This window comes from Impatiens glandulifera, chromosome 9 (genome assembly GCF_907164915.1).
Source record: "Impatiens glandulifera chromosome 9, dImpGla2.1, whole genome shotgun sequence".
Taxonomy (NCBI): domain Eukaryota; kingdom Viridiplantae; phylum Streptophyta; class Magnoliopsida; order Ericales; family Balsaminaceae; genus Impatiens; species Impatiens glandulifera.
In genome coordinates this window covers 16,270,798-16,288,745 of record NC_061870.1, presented here as the reverse complement: position 1 = coordinate 16,288,745, position 17,948 = coordinate 16,270,798, and the positions used below count along the sequence as shown (strand labels likewise).

Here is a 17,948-nt window from a genome sequence, read left to right as displayed (position 1 = left end):
AACTCCTGAAGAAATCTAGAGAGTTCCATGACCAACCAAAATCCAAGAACTCTTAGAGGATTCTAGAGAGTTCCAGAAATGACCACAAAAACCCGGAATATTCTAAAAAATGCACCTTCTGGTCTTTGCCATGTGTACCCCATACCAATGGGCCGTGAATAGGCTTAATATATACATTACTATTGTTCGGAGTCTGCGGGGAATATCATCCTAATGTTAAGAGCACTAATATTTTTTTTATATGATGTAAATTTTGGGGCAAAGATTGCAAATTTTTGTTTGTCCTATGACCCACCTAAGCACATATGTTAAGTGAAAATATGGTTATCTAGATCCTGATGTTTATGCATTTGGTGTAGTAGTTGTTAATTTATTTGTTTTTAATTATTTTGAAATTGATATTTGTTAATTTATTTGCTTTCAATTGTTTTGAACAGGAAACTTTTAAGTTGATATTTGAACTACATTTTGGAAGATGGGAGTTTATATTTGAACTAGATTTTGTTTAAAAATAAATAAATTCTAATTGTCCCCCATTTTGAAGGATTGTTATTAGATAATTAAATATTATAATTTTGTAATAGTATAATTGTGTAATTTGGTTAAACAAAGATATTTTGTTTGATGTTTAAGTGATATTATTGAATACAATTATATAATGTATTTATATTAAGTATTTATTTATATTTAGATATTTATTAAAATATAATTAATATATTAAAATAGGGATTGATAATTAATTGAATTTATTTTAAAATTAAGATAGTTACAAAATGTGTGAATATTCATATTATAAAAAGGTTACAAATTACATTAGAATATAATAAATTATGTTGTCGAACTCATTTCTAAAATTAAAATTTTATATGATATAAATAAGTTGCAAAACAATATGGCAATTAGTATAAAATATTCGTTCAAAATTTCGTGTTGTTTAATTTTGTAACTTATTATATTTAATAAAAAAAATATTATTATTGAAAATATTTACAATATAAAATTTAAGTGGTTAATAATATTACTCACCTCTTGTTGCGAACAAAAGTTAAAAATTTTATTTAAATTCTAAATATATTAAATTATATTTTAAATAAAATACGTTGTATTATATGATGAAACTAATGTCGAAATAATTTTACGTATTAAATTACAAAATAAGTTGTAAATAATAAAATACCATAATTATAAATTAAATTACAAAATGTGTTGTAATTTAGTTATGAAAATTTATATCATTTTTTAAGTAAAAAATTAGTTACAAAATAAATTGATAATTTAGAGTTAAAAATCGAATTATTAAATGTGTTGACATATATGTATTTAGTGTCAATATTTGTATAATGTTATCTTTTGTGTTGTAAATTTTTTTAAAAGTTACTAAATAAGTTAGAAAAGATTGTGTAGGCTACTTATGGGAGTTGTAAAATCAATGTTGCTAAATGTTGATTTTTTTTAATGCCGGTTCAGCTACAATCACAATAGGGTCACTAATTATATTGATTTACTAACAAAGAAGATGGAGACCAATATTAGACAGAGCCGGCCCCGAGTTTTGGGCTGCCCCAACCCGCGTTAGAAAAATGCTCGATATTTTTTTGTTGCCCTAGGTTGAGTTAAAAAATAATTTTTGATGAGTTTTGAACTCATAACCTAAACAAAGATTTTAAGTTTTTAATTAAAACCACTAGACTACAATATTTTATGTTGATTATTACAATATATTTAATTAAAACATTAATATTTTTAATAAATGGATTGCCCTAAAGAGTGGGCTGCCTAGCCCGAGGGCTTGTCGGGCTTACCCAGACCGGCCCTGATATTAGACTTGATGTTAGGTTTGTATTTTGTTTTTGCTCACATTATTTGTTTTTATATGAGTTAATTTGTTTGATGTTTCATTGACAGGATGGAAAAATATGCACTTTTCATTGATGTGCTTCGAATTTTAGCTTTCAATAGATCATGAATATATAAACAAGAGTTTCACTATTTCTTATAAAAAAAAATACAAATTAAATAAAACCAACCCATCAAAACATTCTTCTCAATGCAACTTTTATTTGGAATTGATAAAATATTATATTTTATAATATTATTTCCAAGAAGTAAATTTCAATCAAATGAGCAAGGTTGTTAGTGTTTAATTATGTATTTAATTCCTCAATGATAACCCACCACAAATTATATTTTGGCCAAACTTTGACAATGTCTGAGAAATGACGACATTTTTATAATTCAAAAGAAATTCCTCATTCTAAACAATGTATTTTCGTCATTAATATTAAATTCATCAAAACACAATTAAGAATACAAGTCAAACTGACCAACAATTAATTAGATAAGTAAATTAATATTTAAATTGTCAAACACACCTTTAAGAGATTTCGTGTTTAACTAAAAAAGTAAACTATTTCGTAAGGGCGATGTTGAAATAGCTTATGGATGTAGCATAAAAGAATGGAATATGTATTAAAAACTATAATTAACAAATTGAACCTTTAAGTCAAATCATTACTAATCAACTATAATATAATATATATAATTGGATAATTGATATTTTTTAACTTAATTACGTATGATATATTAGATTGTCATTTAAAATAAATATAATTTTTTATTTAATATATTTTAAATTTAATTATTATTATTATTATTTTATTTTTTTAATTTTAAATTTTAAATTTTTTTTATTCAACTATGTAATAATTCCCGAGTTTTCTACAAAAGTCATCATTTTTATAGAGCTTCCATAACAATGGAGAACAAAAAAGGAGAGAGTGGATCACGTTGTCTGATCCCTCTAGAGCTCTCGAAAAATCCTTGAGAATTTCATTAATAATGACAGAAAACTTAACCGTCTATTTCGCACACATTCCCATTTTGTACATTACATCAAATAAAACTCTCAATTGACACGATCATAAGCTTTTTAGATGTCTAACTTGACAAAAGCATATTTTCACTTCTTGAATTAGCTGAATCAATGCACTCATTGTCTATTAATACGGTATCATTTTTTACGACATTTGATAAATGTCGTTTGATTACTAGATATGACCGTCTCTAATACCCTCTGTAACCTGTTAGCCAAACATTTTGCGACAATCTTATAAAATGACGAAACGAGACTGATAGGTCTAAAATTATTCACATCAATTGTTCTTGGAGCTTTACAAATGAGACATATCAAAGTAGAGTTCCAATTTTTATCAAATGATGATAATCAATAAAAATGATCAATTGCTTCCATAATTTCAGTTCTAAGGAAAGATCACGCCTTCTTAAAAAAAGAAAAAGTAAACTCATCGCATCTTGGCGCTTTATCACTTCCACACCCCTTAATGGCCTCCTTAATCTCCTCCAACGTAAAACAAGCCTCCAATATATCTTTTTGTGTTGTACTGATTGAATCAAAAATTATACCATTAAATTTAGGCCTGACCTTAAATGGCTTCTTAAACAAATCTTATAGAATTTAACAATATTCGTAGAGATTTCAAACACTATCATAAACTTCCCCCATGATCGATATAGAATTTATCACATTATTTATTGCTTGCGTTTTAGAAATTCCATGGAAAAACATGGTGTTTCTATCTGACTCTTAATCATGTAGCTCTACTTCGCTGGCGTGTCCTCGTTTCTTCTTCCTTACAATTGAGTAACTTGTTAACAATGTGAATCCGAGAATTAACCTTCTCAGTGGAGAGTTTACGAATCTCCTCATTTTCGTCAATGACATTAATTTCATTATACAAGTCATTGATTTTAACACAAATTAAAGCACGATCTCCCACGAACCAACTTTTGAGAAGGTTATGCAAATTCCTTAAATTCACAAAGAGATTACTCGACGGAGAACCAATCGATGACTGATTCACCCACCATGATTGAACACGCGCTATAAAGTCGTCTTTGATCAACCATTTATTTTCGAATCTAAATGGTCGACATGTTCTCTCCATCTTTCGGTGTTCTATCAAGATCGGTCGGTGATCTGAAAAACTCCATGGAATGACCTTTTGAAATATATTAGAAAATCCTTGAAAATTTGATTCACTAATTAAAATCTATCGATATGAGAATGAATGTGACCCTCATTTCCATTACTTCTCCTAAAAGTTAATTGACCACCTTCCAAAGGCAAATCAATAAGTTCAAGTTCTTCATTTGTCTTTGAGAACTCGCGCATTAGGCTACTATGCATATTGGCCCCTTTTCTTTTAGACGGGAATCTTACTTCGTTCATGTCGCCCGCAAAAACAATTGGTAAGTCCTAGAGACTAGCCACGTTCTTCATCTCATTAAAGAACTTAGTTTTAAATTGTGTAAGAACCGATCCATAGACCGCAGAAATTACCCATAACAAATTATCCTCCCGATTTCTTATTTGAACGTTAACCGAGTATCTACCAAAATTAACATCCATTTTCTCATACATATCTTCATTTCATGCACCAAGAATTCCACCTGACGTCCCTATAGAATCAAGAGTCTCTCAACCACACAACCTCCAATTACATAAATCTTTAACAATCCACTGATCCATTTTCTAAATTTTTGTCTCACTAAACAGTATATGTCACAACTAAGGGTTCCCATTAGTGACTTAATGATACCTCTCTTCACACCATCATTTAATCCATAAAAGTTCCAAGAAATAATTTTTCCAATCATTGATAAAATCTAGTCGGAATAACCCTTTTCTTGACTTCGATACACGCTTTACTACTTGCATATAACCCTGCGGTAGATCATTTAGCTTCTTCATGTGATATTGTTGGTAGTTTTTCAATAAAGAAGGACTTGGGTGGAAAGTATACGGGAGGGATGGAATCTCGTGCACATTGAGCCACACTCTAGTCTCTAATTCAAGGTCCTCCTTCATGGAAGATTTGTTTTCATCCATCGTCATATTATGTATCGAGAATTCTACTTGTATATTCTCGTTGACATAATATTCTGACTCTGAATCAACTGAATCCTCATCAAACACATCATGAATGAAAATTAGTGATTCAAAAATATTAATCTCAGGATAAAGTATTCTAATAGGATTGACTTGAATTATATCCTCTACAAAAGACCAAAACTTATTTTTTAAATCTTCAATTGTTTCTTTCTCGGACAATAAATCTGAAATATGAAGAGGAGTTTATGAACTCACCTCTTGATATACCATCAATTGTCTATTCTTCATTCCTTTGACATTCGGGTAATCATCGCAACCTGAGATGCGTGAAGACGGATACATAATTTTCAAAAATAAATATCTATCAATTATTTAAAATATATAGTGCATTAATTATTATTTTTATTTGATATATATATTATCGTATTTATTATATTTTATAGATTTATTTATATATTTATATATTTATAAAAAAATATTTAATAGTTTTAAAGCATCAATAAAAAGACATTAAAAGTATAATATTATATATATTAGTCATTTATTTTAATATTTTATTAAGAAAAAATAAAATATCATTATACTTAAATTTTTATGTTAAAGATATTAAGAATAATAATTAATAATGATTAAATATAAAAAATAGTTAAACTATTATTTTGAAAACATTTAGTATAATATAAAATAGATTTTAAAAATTATTCATTAAATTTGGACATTTTTTAAATAAAATATATTATTATGTTTAAAAAATTATTTTTACTAAATAACATAATTAAAAGGCTTAAAATCAAAAGCTATTGTGATTTAACTAAATGTGTTATTTTTCAAAAGCTATTATGATTTATTTGTTAATATAAAGAATAAAATCATAAAATATATATTTTAAAAAACAACTAAAAATTAATATAAATTCAAAAGAAAAAGATACCAATTATTTTAGAAAAGAAATATATAAGATTTTTACCACTTTTAAAATAATTATCTTGTATTACTATTTTATTTAGTACCATTTTATGAAGTATTATCTGTCACATTGTTTTAGATCTTTTAATAAAAATACAAGTTTATCATATTGAAATAACAAATCTATTTAAATTCAAAACTTGCAAACTTGTACATTTGTCTAACATATTTATTATTATTTATTTCTTTTAAGTAATTTTGTTCAACTTTTTTATTCCCAAATTTCCTTAAATTTTATGTATGAGTTTCATTAATAATTATTAAACTCACTAACTTAATTTATACGTCTAAGAAATCCATGGTCACTAATTCAATTATTATTAACACGTCTTAAATTATAAAATATTTTATATTATTGTAAAATTATCTCAATTTATTAAATTTAAAAATAAATAAATCTAAGTACAGAAAAAAAAATGTAACCAAAATATTATGAAAAGTTATAAATTAAAAAAAGAAAATTCATGTTGATGATGTATTCGTAGACTTAAATTAATAATTGTCAATTTTATTAAATTATATTAATAATAAAGCGCAAGAATCATACCATTTAAAAAAATAATATAATCTCTTCATTAAGAAGACTAAGCAACATGTAAATGTAATGACTCATATGTAGAGAAGATTTATTACGCAATGGTGTGGACATCTAATTACACGTAACCTCTGACTAGATATTCTAATTTTCTTTTTTTATCAATAATATTTTTTTGAAATATGTTAAACATATAAAATAAAATAAAAAATTGTGTATACCAAACAAATTCTTTTTTTCTGATCAGAAGAAAGAGAGAAGGTATGATAAGAGGTAGAGGTGGGGAAGAAGAAGCAGAAATCGATCGGCTCCCCATTGACATTCTTGCTCATATCTTATTTCTCTTTACCAGTTTTAGAGATTCCGTTCAGTTAAGATTCTTCCTTTTTTTTTTCTTTTTGTAAATTTAAGAATGATATGAATAATAAGTACAAACGAACGAACAGGGCAAGCGCCGTTTGTCGGAAATGGAAGCGGGCGGCGGATCATTCATTGGCCTGGCGAGATTCTCTCAGCTTCTCTGGTTTGAAAATGGACGATCATTCAACTGCTCGTCTAATTCTCAGGGCTTACAATCTAACTGACCTCGACATGTAATTATATATATATAAATAAAGAGGAGGGATAGAGGGAGGGAATTTGGTGAGGGAATGACGTGGCAACACCTTTATTGGTTGGAAAATGTAAAAGTGGAAGGAAAGAGAGAAAAAAGAGAAATTATTTGATTTTTTCAGCGAATAAGATTATGTCACGTCATTCCCTCACCAAATTCTCTCACCTAATTATTTCTCATAAATAAATTCAATCAAACCCATATTTCATATTTGATGATATTCTTAATTTTCAGATCAAGAAGACGATGGGGTTGTCAGATATCTGACAATGGTTTATTTATGATATCATCTGCAAAATGTATCACCAATTTGACCTCAATATCCCTTTGGGGTATGACTGGAATCACAGATCAAGGTGTTGTTCATCTGGTAATTTTAATTAATTAATACTCATTTAAGGGTAATTTAGTAATTTCATACTTTGTTAAATTTATATTAGAGTAAAGGGTTATTTATCATTAAATCAAAATAATCCTTTTTATATTATTATTTTTTTTTTTTTTTGTACATTTAATGATGGGACTTTGTTAATAGATTTCGAAAGCTACTTCTTTGCGACACCTTAATATTGGAGGGACTTTTATTACTGATGAATCGATTATAGCAATTGCAAATAGTTGTCCACATTTACAGGTATTTTGAGAAATAATCGATTGGCTTTGTATTTTGTTGACGTTGTTGTAATTGAGTTATCGATTTTTCGATTTCAGTCTATTGGATTGTGGAGTTGTCGACATGTTACTGAAAGTGGCCTTCTTGTTCTTGTAAGTAAATGTGGGAAGCTCGAGTCCATTAACGTTTGGGGAACTCGGGTTCCTGTAGAATCGTTTGTCGGTTTGCTTGCCATTAGTCCCGCACTTGTCATTAAACCTAAAGAGCTTCTTTCCAATATACAAATGGCTCCAATTTGGAATGTGGTTTGACCTTAAATGTAAATAACTAATTTCAATGTGATTGTATTTGGTTGTATGAAATAGGGTAAAATGAAATTTGTGCTTCAAGAAATGATGTTGAATTGTATAGTAGTTATAAGAGAAATGTTCTCCTCATTGAATTATAAATGAAATTGGCATAATGAATTTTTTATTAAATAGTTTATGTGTGAAGACTGAAATCTATTATTGTGAAGACATGAAATATTAAGTTACTAATTATTTGATCCTAAATTAAATATCTAATAAAAATCTTTTTAGTTTTATCTCGAGGAATTGAGTTTATCGTATTGTTATTTTTTTCAAAAAATATGACGATTATAATACCAAATATTGTAAAATTGAGAATAAAGTTCTCATTCCATTTATAGGAAGCTAAAAAGAATCTTTAGAGAGTAGCCCAAGAGGGTTAAGATGCATGAACATATTTTTATTTTGTGAAATAAAAATAAAAAAAATTATTTGGTAAAATTAATTATCAAATAAATCATTTTTATTTATATTTTGTTTAACAAAATTATATCTAACTAAATAACTTGATGGTGATCATAACAAAAACTAGTTTCCTAAATGGCTTAAATAATTTATGAATCCAAATCTATATATATATATAACTAAATTATGTTACATACAAAAATAACAAAGTGATTTCTAACATAAATTCATATCTAAACTCAAAAAGTGTATTTCCAAATGGGTCAGTATTTACTCGTCACCAAATAAGAAAAAGGATGCAAATCAACATTCTTCCAATCTCATATACCCGACAAGCCACATGGGCTCCAACAAGAAGGAAAGACGACAAAAATCTAATAAAATGACATGTCAAAGAGTCGAGACAAAACAACTCAATTGGCATTTACACAGCACACAACTTCCATACATTATTTACTTTCATGTTCAAAACAAAATAAAATAAGAAAAAAAGGTGGCAAATTAATGAATCATCAAAACCAAATTGTCTCTTACCGAACAGTTATATTATTTATTGCTGTCACGTTTCTTTTTCTTCGAAAACATCTTTTTCAACCAGCCGCCACCACCACTTTTCCTTTCGCTGGCACGTACGATACTTTTGGTGGAACCATTTGCGTTTTCTGGTTCATTTTGTTTAACCACATGTTGGGTAGTTGAACATTTCAGATCATTTACTGAAACTTTATCTTCAGCCAGCATTTTATCAAGCAAGGAGGTCTTCTTGTTCATACTGCTACTCTGGGAGACTGAAATAGATTCAGATTCAGACGGATTGGAAGTGAACTTGTCGAAAATGACTAAATCTTTTGGTGAAGCCAAATCCTTCAACTGCTTTCCGAGGTTAAGGATAGTTTCTTGACATTCAGCTAATTTTTCTGAAGCTGCTGTGATTTCCAAATCCTGTAAAGGTATGTTTACCTGCTTTTTTAGTACACAAACTCAGATAATGACCATATTAAAAGGGATGTGTCTTAATGCATAATGATATACCATGATTACCATTTCTATTATCATCTTGTGGGTTATTTGAAATATGAGAGTACATGAGATCCTTTGATAATGGCCCGATCGGAAACTCTTAGGCCTCATTTGATGAGAGGGTTTTTGGGATAAAACCCAATTTTTATCCCAAAACTCAAACATCTTATCAACCATCAAATTAAATAATTTTATCATTTAAATACCAAAACTACCCTCTAATATTATCCTCTTTTTCTAAACCATCATTCTCTCACCTACACCATATCCTCTAAAGTCAAAGGATAAATTAGTCTTCAAATTTTAAAAACCAGTTTTTTCCTAATTTTTATCAAACAAGGGTTTTTAGGATAAAACCCAGGTAAAACCCAAAAAACTCTTTCCTCAAACAAGCCCTTATTGAAACTTGCCTAGTTTTAGTTTCCAAACTACAAGGAAAGGCCGGAGTTTTGATTGAAAAACACTTTCCATAGTCTTCAATCGACCATTGACAAAGGCCCTTTTGATCTACTCGACAAATTCATGAATTGATAGTTCTTTTTTGTTGTCTTGCCTCAACTTTCTTTTTTATTCTGGTTTATTCCCAGGAGTGACTAGCATGAACTTTTGTTGACTTGCCTCACTTTTTTTTGTGACCCGGGTTTATTCTTTAAAGTGGGTAGCATGAGTCATGACCCATTTTTAATTCAGAGCATTCTTAGTGACAATCAAACTTAAGAACTTTGGCGGGGTCATGGCGGGGACTGTCATGTTAATTCTCCTTTAATTCCCCCAAAAAAACAACCTAAGAACTTTGATGTCTTAGGTAAAACTCCTGACACTTGAACTACATGTTTAGGTTGTCTTGCCTCACTTTGCGTTTACTTGGTTTTTGATTTTTCTATGTTGTTTTACTTTGTTGGATGTTTTTACTCCTTGTTAGAGTCTTTTTGAATGAAATGAACATTTAGAAAGAAAAACTCCAACACAAGTTGGAGTTGGTACATATTCAACACAAAGGATACTTATGTTAGTAAAAACAAGAGCTTACAGTTGCAAGTCGACTGTCATCTTCATACCGTGGCATTTCCTTCTTATTGAAGCTATAAAAGGAAGTAAAGAAATTAGATATATAAGTTACTCTAATTATTCCCAATCTAGAAAGCAAATGAAAGGAAGGGAAAGGAAATGCACCTCTGTAGCTGAAGTTGCAAGTCAAGACATGCACTTTCCAGATCAGCACAACAATTTATTTTGTTCTCCAGTTCTGCTTCTAAGGTTGAGACTTTTTCACGGGTCTCTTCCAATTCAACCCTTGCGATTTGAAGCTTTGTATAAAGATCCCGATTTTCCAACCTAAGACTGTCGATTTGTTCCTCGAACATGGTTTTTGATTCTTTTGTGTTCTGTAACACTTTCTGCAAGATTTCAACAGTTCTCTGTAATTCTTGAACTTTGAATGAGAGTGATCCATTTTTATCAGTCTCCTTCTGGAGTCTTCTCTCCAAATCCTTGTTTCCAGATTCTAAAACTCGGCATTCGTCCTTGAATCTTTTAATTTCGCCGATATCATTTAGTGATTCATCCAAACCAAACTTCGTCTCGATTGCATCTCTCATGCTTGAAACATCCTGAATGGAAAAACAATGGTTCATAGTCCAGTCCAAAGCCGTTACCAGTTCTTCCATGAAATTTTCAATACCACCACCCTTCCCATTTACCGAATTTTCACAAGTTTGGACAAATTGTTGTAAAACAGAGGTAAGCTCGGTTGTCTTCCATTGAAATACACGAACCGAGTAACCTGTAGGAGTTTCCGAGCCACCATAGCCCGGTGAAGAATAATTTATCCTTGTGAAAAGGTCAATTATCTTGTGTATGGAATTCTCCACGTTTGAATGAAGCTGTTGATCGCAATGTAGCCCATTTACTGACTCTTTTGGAGGAGATTTCTCAGATGGTTTCAAATAAATGTGATTGGTGGATCGAGATTGTTTATGAGAATCAAGACTATTATTCAATTTATCCTTCCAATGATCATCATCATCGTATTGATTTCGACAAATGAAATCTTCTGTAGCGACTTTAATATCCTCCATGATTGCATCGAGATTTCTTTGTGAAATATTTATTTGCTTTGCCACTAGCTTCACTATATCCTGAATCCAAGAAGAAGAAGAGGGAGGAGTTGAAAGATGACCTATAGCCATAGTTTCACTCCCTTCGTTAGCCAATCTTTCCATCTCGACGAAATCATCCATTAGATCTACATCTGAAGACTCGATAGTTTTAGACGATGGTTTTCTCATATGTTTTTCAGTTCTGATATGATCCAATTCAACAATCAAAGCTGAAGCCCAAGATTCAGCACAACTAACCTTATCGTCACTTCCCACGTCTGACACCCTTCCCAGAGAGATCTCATTTGATTTATTTTTAAATTCAGCAGCAAAAGGATTTACAGTTTTTCCAGGTGTGTATGGTTCTGATGCACTGTCTACAGAGAAGTCCACTGAATTATTTGGTGAGAAATTTGATTTCCTCCTCCTTGTTTCATTATCCATTCTAAATATGTCAGTTTCGTTCTTCATTTTCGCGAGGGCTGCAGGACCGGGCAATCGCTTTCTGACTAACAGACGTAGCCTCTGACATTCGGTTTCCAGTTTCACGATTTTCTTTGAATTTTCCAAGTGTTGCATGTGTGCAACATCAGCTGTTCGACGATTGAACACTCTCTCTTCGTTTCTAACATCGAGTTCCTTCTGAAGCATCCTGATTTCGTATTTTAAGGATACATTTTCTTTCTCGGTTGATTTTAGTCGAGTCACTAGAGCGTTGAAGTCGAACTCGGCTTGAGCTCTGTGTTCGTTTATATTCTCAATCAACTTTTCCTTAGTTGATAAAGCTTTACTAAGTTGACTGTTTTCTGCACTAAATTTAACAAGTCTCCTGTTGGTATCTGCTAGTTTTTCATCCAAAACAATTCTTGCTCTCTCGAATTCAGATGATGCTTTAATCACAACTTCGTGTACCCTTTGTTCCTGCTCTTCTCGAACAAATCGTAATTGCTGCATGCATTCTCTGAGGGCTGCATCTAGATGAGTTTGTCTTTCTTCACTAACTGACTTTCTCCGTAATGCTTCATCCAATTCTCGCTTTACTGATGTTACTTCTGCTTCTGCCTTCTCCCAACCTTCATGTGCCATTCAAAGATATTAGTATTTCAGTTTCTGGTTGATTCTTAAAATACAAAAAACATATTGGTAATGGATACAGTTTTCATATAACTACTTATTACCAGCAACAGCCTCCTGTTCCAGTATCGAATGTTGTGCGGCGAGATAATTTTTACTGTTGGAATCAGAAGTTATAGAAAAATTTCCCTTTTTCACCTCGTTCTCATTAAGAACCGTCTGCAGCCACAACACATAATATTTATTAGCTTTGCTCAAAGTGAAATTATATCTGTTTCGGCCAGGACAAAGACAGTTCAATGCAAATGCTACATAAGAGCTGGAAGAATGACTAAACAAAATAACGAGTACTCCATTAAGAAAATGGATTCAGAGCATGTATTTCTACCTCAATTGCATTGCTTGACCGAGAAAGATTTGGCTTATCTTCTGCATCAACGGCCTTCTCAGCAGATGTTTTCTTCCACACCATGATATTGTGATCCATAATGTCTGCAGTTCATTTGAACACAAGCATTTGTTAGTCAACAAACCAACAGAGAGGATCTCAGGACGAATGTAACCTTATAATTATTTTGTTTGTTCCCCTTCTCTTGAGATGATTGTTTTTTTGGGAGGTATCTTATTTAAGATCCAGCACTTAAGAAAACTACACTATAAGTGCAGGTGCAGCCAGAGACAAAAAGGTATTTCCTTTTGTTGTTTTTTTAAAGATCCATGCATAAATGAGAATGATGTCTTGTAAACTAAAGGCTTTCCCCCTGAACTACTGCATTCATCATTTTCATTTCTTCAAAATAATAAACCAATATGGTATATCCTAGACCTGAAATGGGATGCATAAATATCTGTTTCAGAGACAGAATAAGCCATATTAACCTTTTTCTGTGAAAGTACAACTTACACAATGTTGCTCATTTTAAGAAGAATACTGTCATTTAGGAATGTGTGTTTTTAAGATATGGGAACAACTTAACTTCACTTAACTGCAGAGAATAAACCATCCTAACATGGTCATATGGAGTTTAAGTGAAGTGTTGCAGTTCTTGCTCATTAGAGGTAACATAATAAGCCTTTCCCATAATTTTTCTTTTCATTTAACAATAACCCTTAATCTACCATAGTAATAATTCTTATACACGTCAATTCTAAGATAAACGAAAATAAATCATATGAATAATAATAAAAGTTATGCATCTTCTTTGCTAACCAACTGTAAAAGAAAAACAATGTTTCTCTAATAGACAATAATAGAGAATCGATGATAAGGTTTCAATGTTCTAGCAAATTCAGTTCATATAAGTTGAGGTAAGTAGCAAGCAACACATACAATCTAAAACCATCAATCAGTTGCCTATTTCTACTCAACAATTGATATTCTCAAATCCAAATCGAAACACTACAAAATCTGAGTATTAAAGAGGAGATCTCGCTCTATTAGAACGAGAATACAATGCAGAAGAAAGAAAATCAAACAAAAAGATAAAACGAGATCGAGAAGTAGAATCAGTTCACTGAAATAAGGGATTTACAAGGTACATTTACCGAAACTCTCACCTTACAGATCAGCAGCTAGAAGCAGCGTTGTTCACCAATTGAGAGAGTTAACATTGAAGATTCTGATGAGATTGGAAGTAAGTTTGCAGGAAATTTACATACAAGTGTAGTGTGCTGGAATTGGTTATGGAGTATAGATATGTACATAGAAAGAGATTATGTATATAGTAGTTAGTAGCTGAAAGAAGGTAAGATCGAGAGAGTTGGCGAGTCTTGTTGAGAGAGTGAAGAGGAAGATTGCTTGAATCGGACGAAGAAGAAGAAGAAGAAAGAGTGGATGTCAACTTCGGAGGGTCAAAATTAACATGATTCATGTGCAAAAGCACACGGGCCTATTTCTTTAAAGCGGCCATCGCGCGACCACGCGATTTCAAGGTAGGCCGAGATGGTTCCCATAACCTCAAGTTTTTTGTATAACTTTTTCTTTCTTTTTCACTTATTCATTCTCTTATCTATTTTATAATACAAAAGAGGGATAATCCTACGTCATTAAGGGCGGCAAATGAGTCTCGATTGAGTATTTATTAGTTCCATTCGAGCTCGAACGAGTTTGTAAATTTGAGTTTGAATTCGACTCGACTATTTACCTACAAACTCGACTCGACTCGAAAAATTTGAATAAAATTAAATTTTCAAATATTTGAGTAGAAAAAATATATATTTTAAATTTTATGTTTTAATATAAAAATAAATAAAAATATATATATTATTTATTATTAGACTCAAAAAAGCTCAACAAGTTTTCGAGTAAGTATTTATACGAACTTGACTCAAATATTAAGCCAGCGATTCGAAATTGATCAAAGTCAAACTTTGACCAAGCGGCTCACAAACCCCCCTACTCCAAAAAGAAATATCATTTTACTAATAACTAGCATGTATCCCGTGCATTTGCACGAGTAGTAATATAAAAACCGTGAAAAAAATATTATAGCATTTTAAATTTTATTTTTAACCATTTTAAGTTTATGGACAAGTCAACCCACAATCTGACCCAAGTATCCATTTACTCTCACATATATATCTAAATTAACCACAGCTCTCGACCTAGCAATCCGGACACTTTAAAAATCAAGCATAACTATATATATATATATATATAACTATATATATATATATATATTAGTTAGTTAAAAAGTTGAACTTATATTTTTAAAATGTCCCGCGTTTATCAAAATTGGTGTTGAATTTAAAATATAAGTTGTTATTAGTCTAGTTGGTTAAAGGGTTTTACTTGTTTTGTTAGGTTGCAAGTTTGAACCATACCTATAACATTTTTAATTTTATTTTTAACCATTTTTATGAGCGGGTCAACCCACAATCCGACCCAAGTATTCATTTACTCTCACATATATATCCAAATTAACCACAACTCTCGACCCGACAATCCAAACACTTTAAAAATTAAGCATCATTATATATATATATATATATATATTTCAAATGAATTTAAATGTTTGTTCATAATAATTTAATTGTTATTACTAGCTTTGTATTAATTAATATTGTTTTTAATTAATACTAGCATTTAGCCCGTGCATTTACACGATTAATAATATAAAAATCCGTGGAAAAAAATTACGGATAACATTTTTAATTTTTAACCGTTTTAAATTTATGGGTGGGTCAACCCACAATCCGACCCAAGTATTCATTTACTCAATATCATTTTATATATATATATATATATATATATTAGTTAGTTAAAAATTGAATTTATATTAATGTTAAAACGTCTCGCGTTCATTAAATTTGGTGTTGAATTTAAAATATAAAGTCTTAGTATCCTAGTTGGTAAAAGGTTGTACTTGTTTTTGTTATGTTGCAAGTTCGAAACATACCTCTAGCATTTTTTATTTTATTTTTAACCGTTTTAAATTTAAGGCGGGTCAACCCACAATCCGACCCAAGTATCCAAATTAACCACAGCTCTCGACCCAGCAATCCGGACACTTTAAAAATTAAGCATCATTATATATATATATATATATTAGTTAAAAAGTTGAACTTATATTAATGTTAAAACGTCCCGTATTTATCAAATTTGGTGTTTAATTTAAAATATAAAGTCTTAGAAGCCTAGTTGGTTAAAAAGTTGTACTTGTTTTGTTATGTTGCAAATTCGAAACATACCTCTAGCATTTTTAATTTTATTTTTAACCGTTTTAAATTTAAATGCGGGTCAACCCACAATCCGACTCAAGTATCCAAATTAACCACAGCTCTCGACCCGGCAATCCGGACACTTTAAAAATTAAGCATCAATATATATATATATATTGATTAGTTAGTTAAAAAGTTGAACTAATATTAATATTAAAACGTCCCGCGTTTATCAAATTTGGTGTTGAATTTAAAATATAAAGTCTTTGTAGCCTAGTTGGTTAAAGAGTTGTACTTGTTTTGTTATGTTGCAAATTCGAAACATACCTCTACCATTTTTAATTTTATTTTTAACCGTTTTAAATTTAAAGGCTGGTCAACCACAATCCGACCCAAGTATCCAAATTAACCACAGCTCTCGACCCGGCAATTCGGACACTTTAAAAATTAAGCATCATTATATATATATATATATATATATTAGTTGGTTAAAAAGTTGAACTTATATTAATATTAAAACGTCCCGCGTTTATCAAATTTGGTGTTGAATTTAAAATATAAAGTCTTTGTAGCCTAGTTGGTTAAAGAATTGTATTTGTTATTTAGGTTGCAAGTTCGAAACATAGCTCTAGCATTTTTAATTTTATTTTTAACCGTTTTAAATTTAAAGGCGGGTCAACCCACAATCTGACCCAAGTATCCAAATTAACCACAGCTCTCGACCAGACAATACGGACACTTTAAAAATTTAGCATCATTATATATATATATATAGATTAGTTGGTTAAAAAGTTGAACTTATATTAATATTAAAACGTCCCGCGTTTATCAAATTTGGTGTTGAATTTAAAATATAAAGTTTTTGTAGCCTAGTTGGTTAAAGAATTGTATTTGTTATTTAGGTTGCAAGTTCGAAACATACCTCTAGCATTTTTAATTTTATTTTTAACCGTTTTAAATTTAAAGGCGGGTCAACCCACAATCCGACCCAAATATCCAAATTAACCACAACTCTCGACCCAGCAATCCGGACATTTTAAAAATTAAGCATCATTATATATATATATATATATATACATATTAAAAAAAAAAAAAAAAATTATTAGTTATTATAAGCTTAAGCATAAAGGTTTCATTATGAATTTCTGAATTAAGTGTTAATCTTGTTTTAATTGAAAAATGGACAGCTGACCCATCTATGAATCAGGTAATCAGGTCACATTTAATATGGATGATTACTCCTTGATTACGTTAATTAATATCTCTTTATACCAACTATAAATTAATAATCCATCTAATTCTCTGTCCCCACTAAATCTTTTATTTTTAAATTTATTTAATTTAACTCATGGTTGTCAATTTTATTTCTTTTCTTATATATATTATTTTATCCCTAAAATCAGAATTATTCGAGATGAACTAACACGACATTACATATCCTTCAATGTGAAAATAATGATTTTTAAATAATATTGAACCGTTTTAACCATCTCCATAAACAAGGTTTCTCTTTCCAAATAAAACTCTTCAAAAGTTAAACTTTTTTCCTTCTTGAACCTCCTTTTTGATTTGATGGATTTGTAGCATCAGAGACCTCGTTATTATTCCACCATTTTAATTTGGGTTGATGTTATATTTTTTTGATTCGGTATCTTGTTTAGTTAGATCGGATTTTTCATCCTGAATTTATATAATTCGAAT

The 17,948-nt window shown here is 30.2% G+C and overlaps 2 protein-coding genes across 2 annotated transcripts; one reads left to right on the top strand and one right to left on the bottom strand.

Annotated features, from left to right (window-relative positions):
- Positions 1–6,676: 6,676 nt before the first annotated feature.
- Positions 6,677–8,005, top strand: LOC124916617 (F-box protein At5g67140-like). Its single transcript, XM_047457356.1, has 5 exons — positions 6,677–6,783; positions 6,860–7,006; positions 7,261–7,396; positions 7,562–7,660; positions 7,738–8,005. Exons 1-5 carry the CDS (start codon positions 6,677–6,679, stop codon positions 7,948–7,950), a joined length of 702 nt encoding a protein of 233 aa, XP_047313312.1. The 3' UTR covers positions 7,951–8,005.
- Positions 8,006–8,643: 638 nt separating this feature from the next.
- LOC124914362 (filament-like plant protein 7) lies at positions 8,644–14,486 on the bottom strand. The gene is made up of 6 exons (XM_047454891.1): positions 14,145–14,486; positions 12,976–13,079; positions 12,692–12,806; positions 10,588–12,586; positions 10,445–10,496; positions 8,644–9,336 (listed from the first exon to the last, which is right to left on the bottom strand). Exons 2-6 carry the CDS (start codon positions 13,072–13,074, stop codon positions 8,941–8,943), a joined length of 2,661 nt encoding a protein of 886 aa, XP_047310847.1. The 5' UTR covers positions 13,075–13,079; positions 14,145–14,486; the 3' UTR covers positions 8,644–8,940.
- Positions 14,487–17,948: the final 3,462 nt, after the last annotated feature.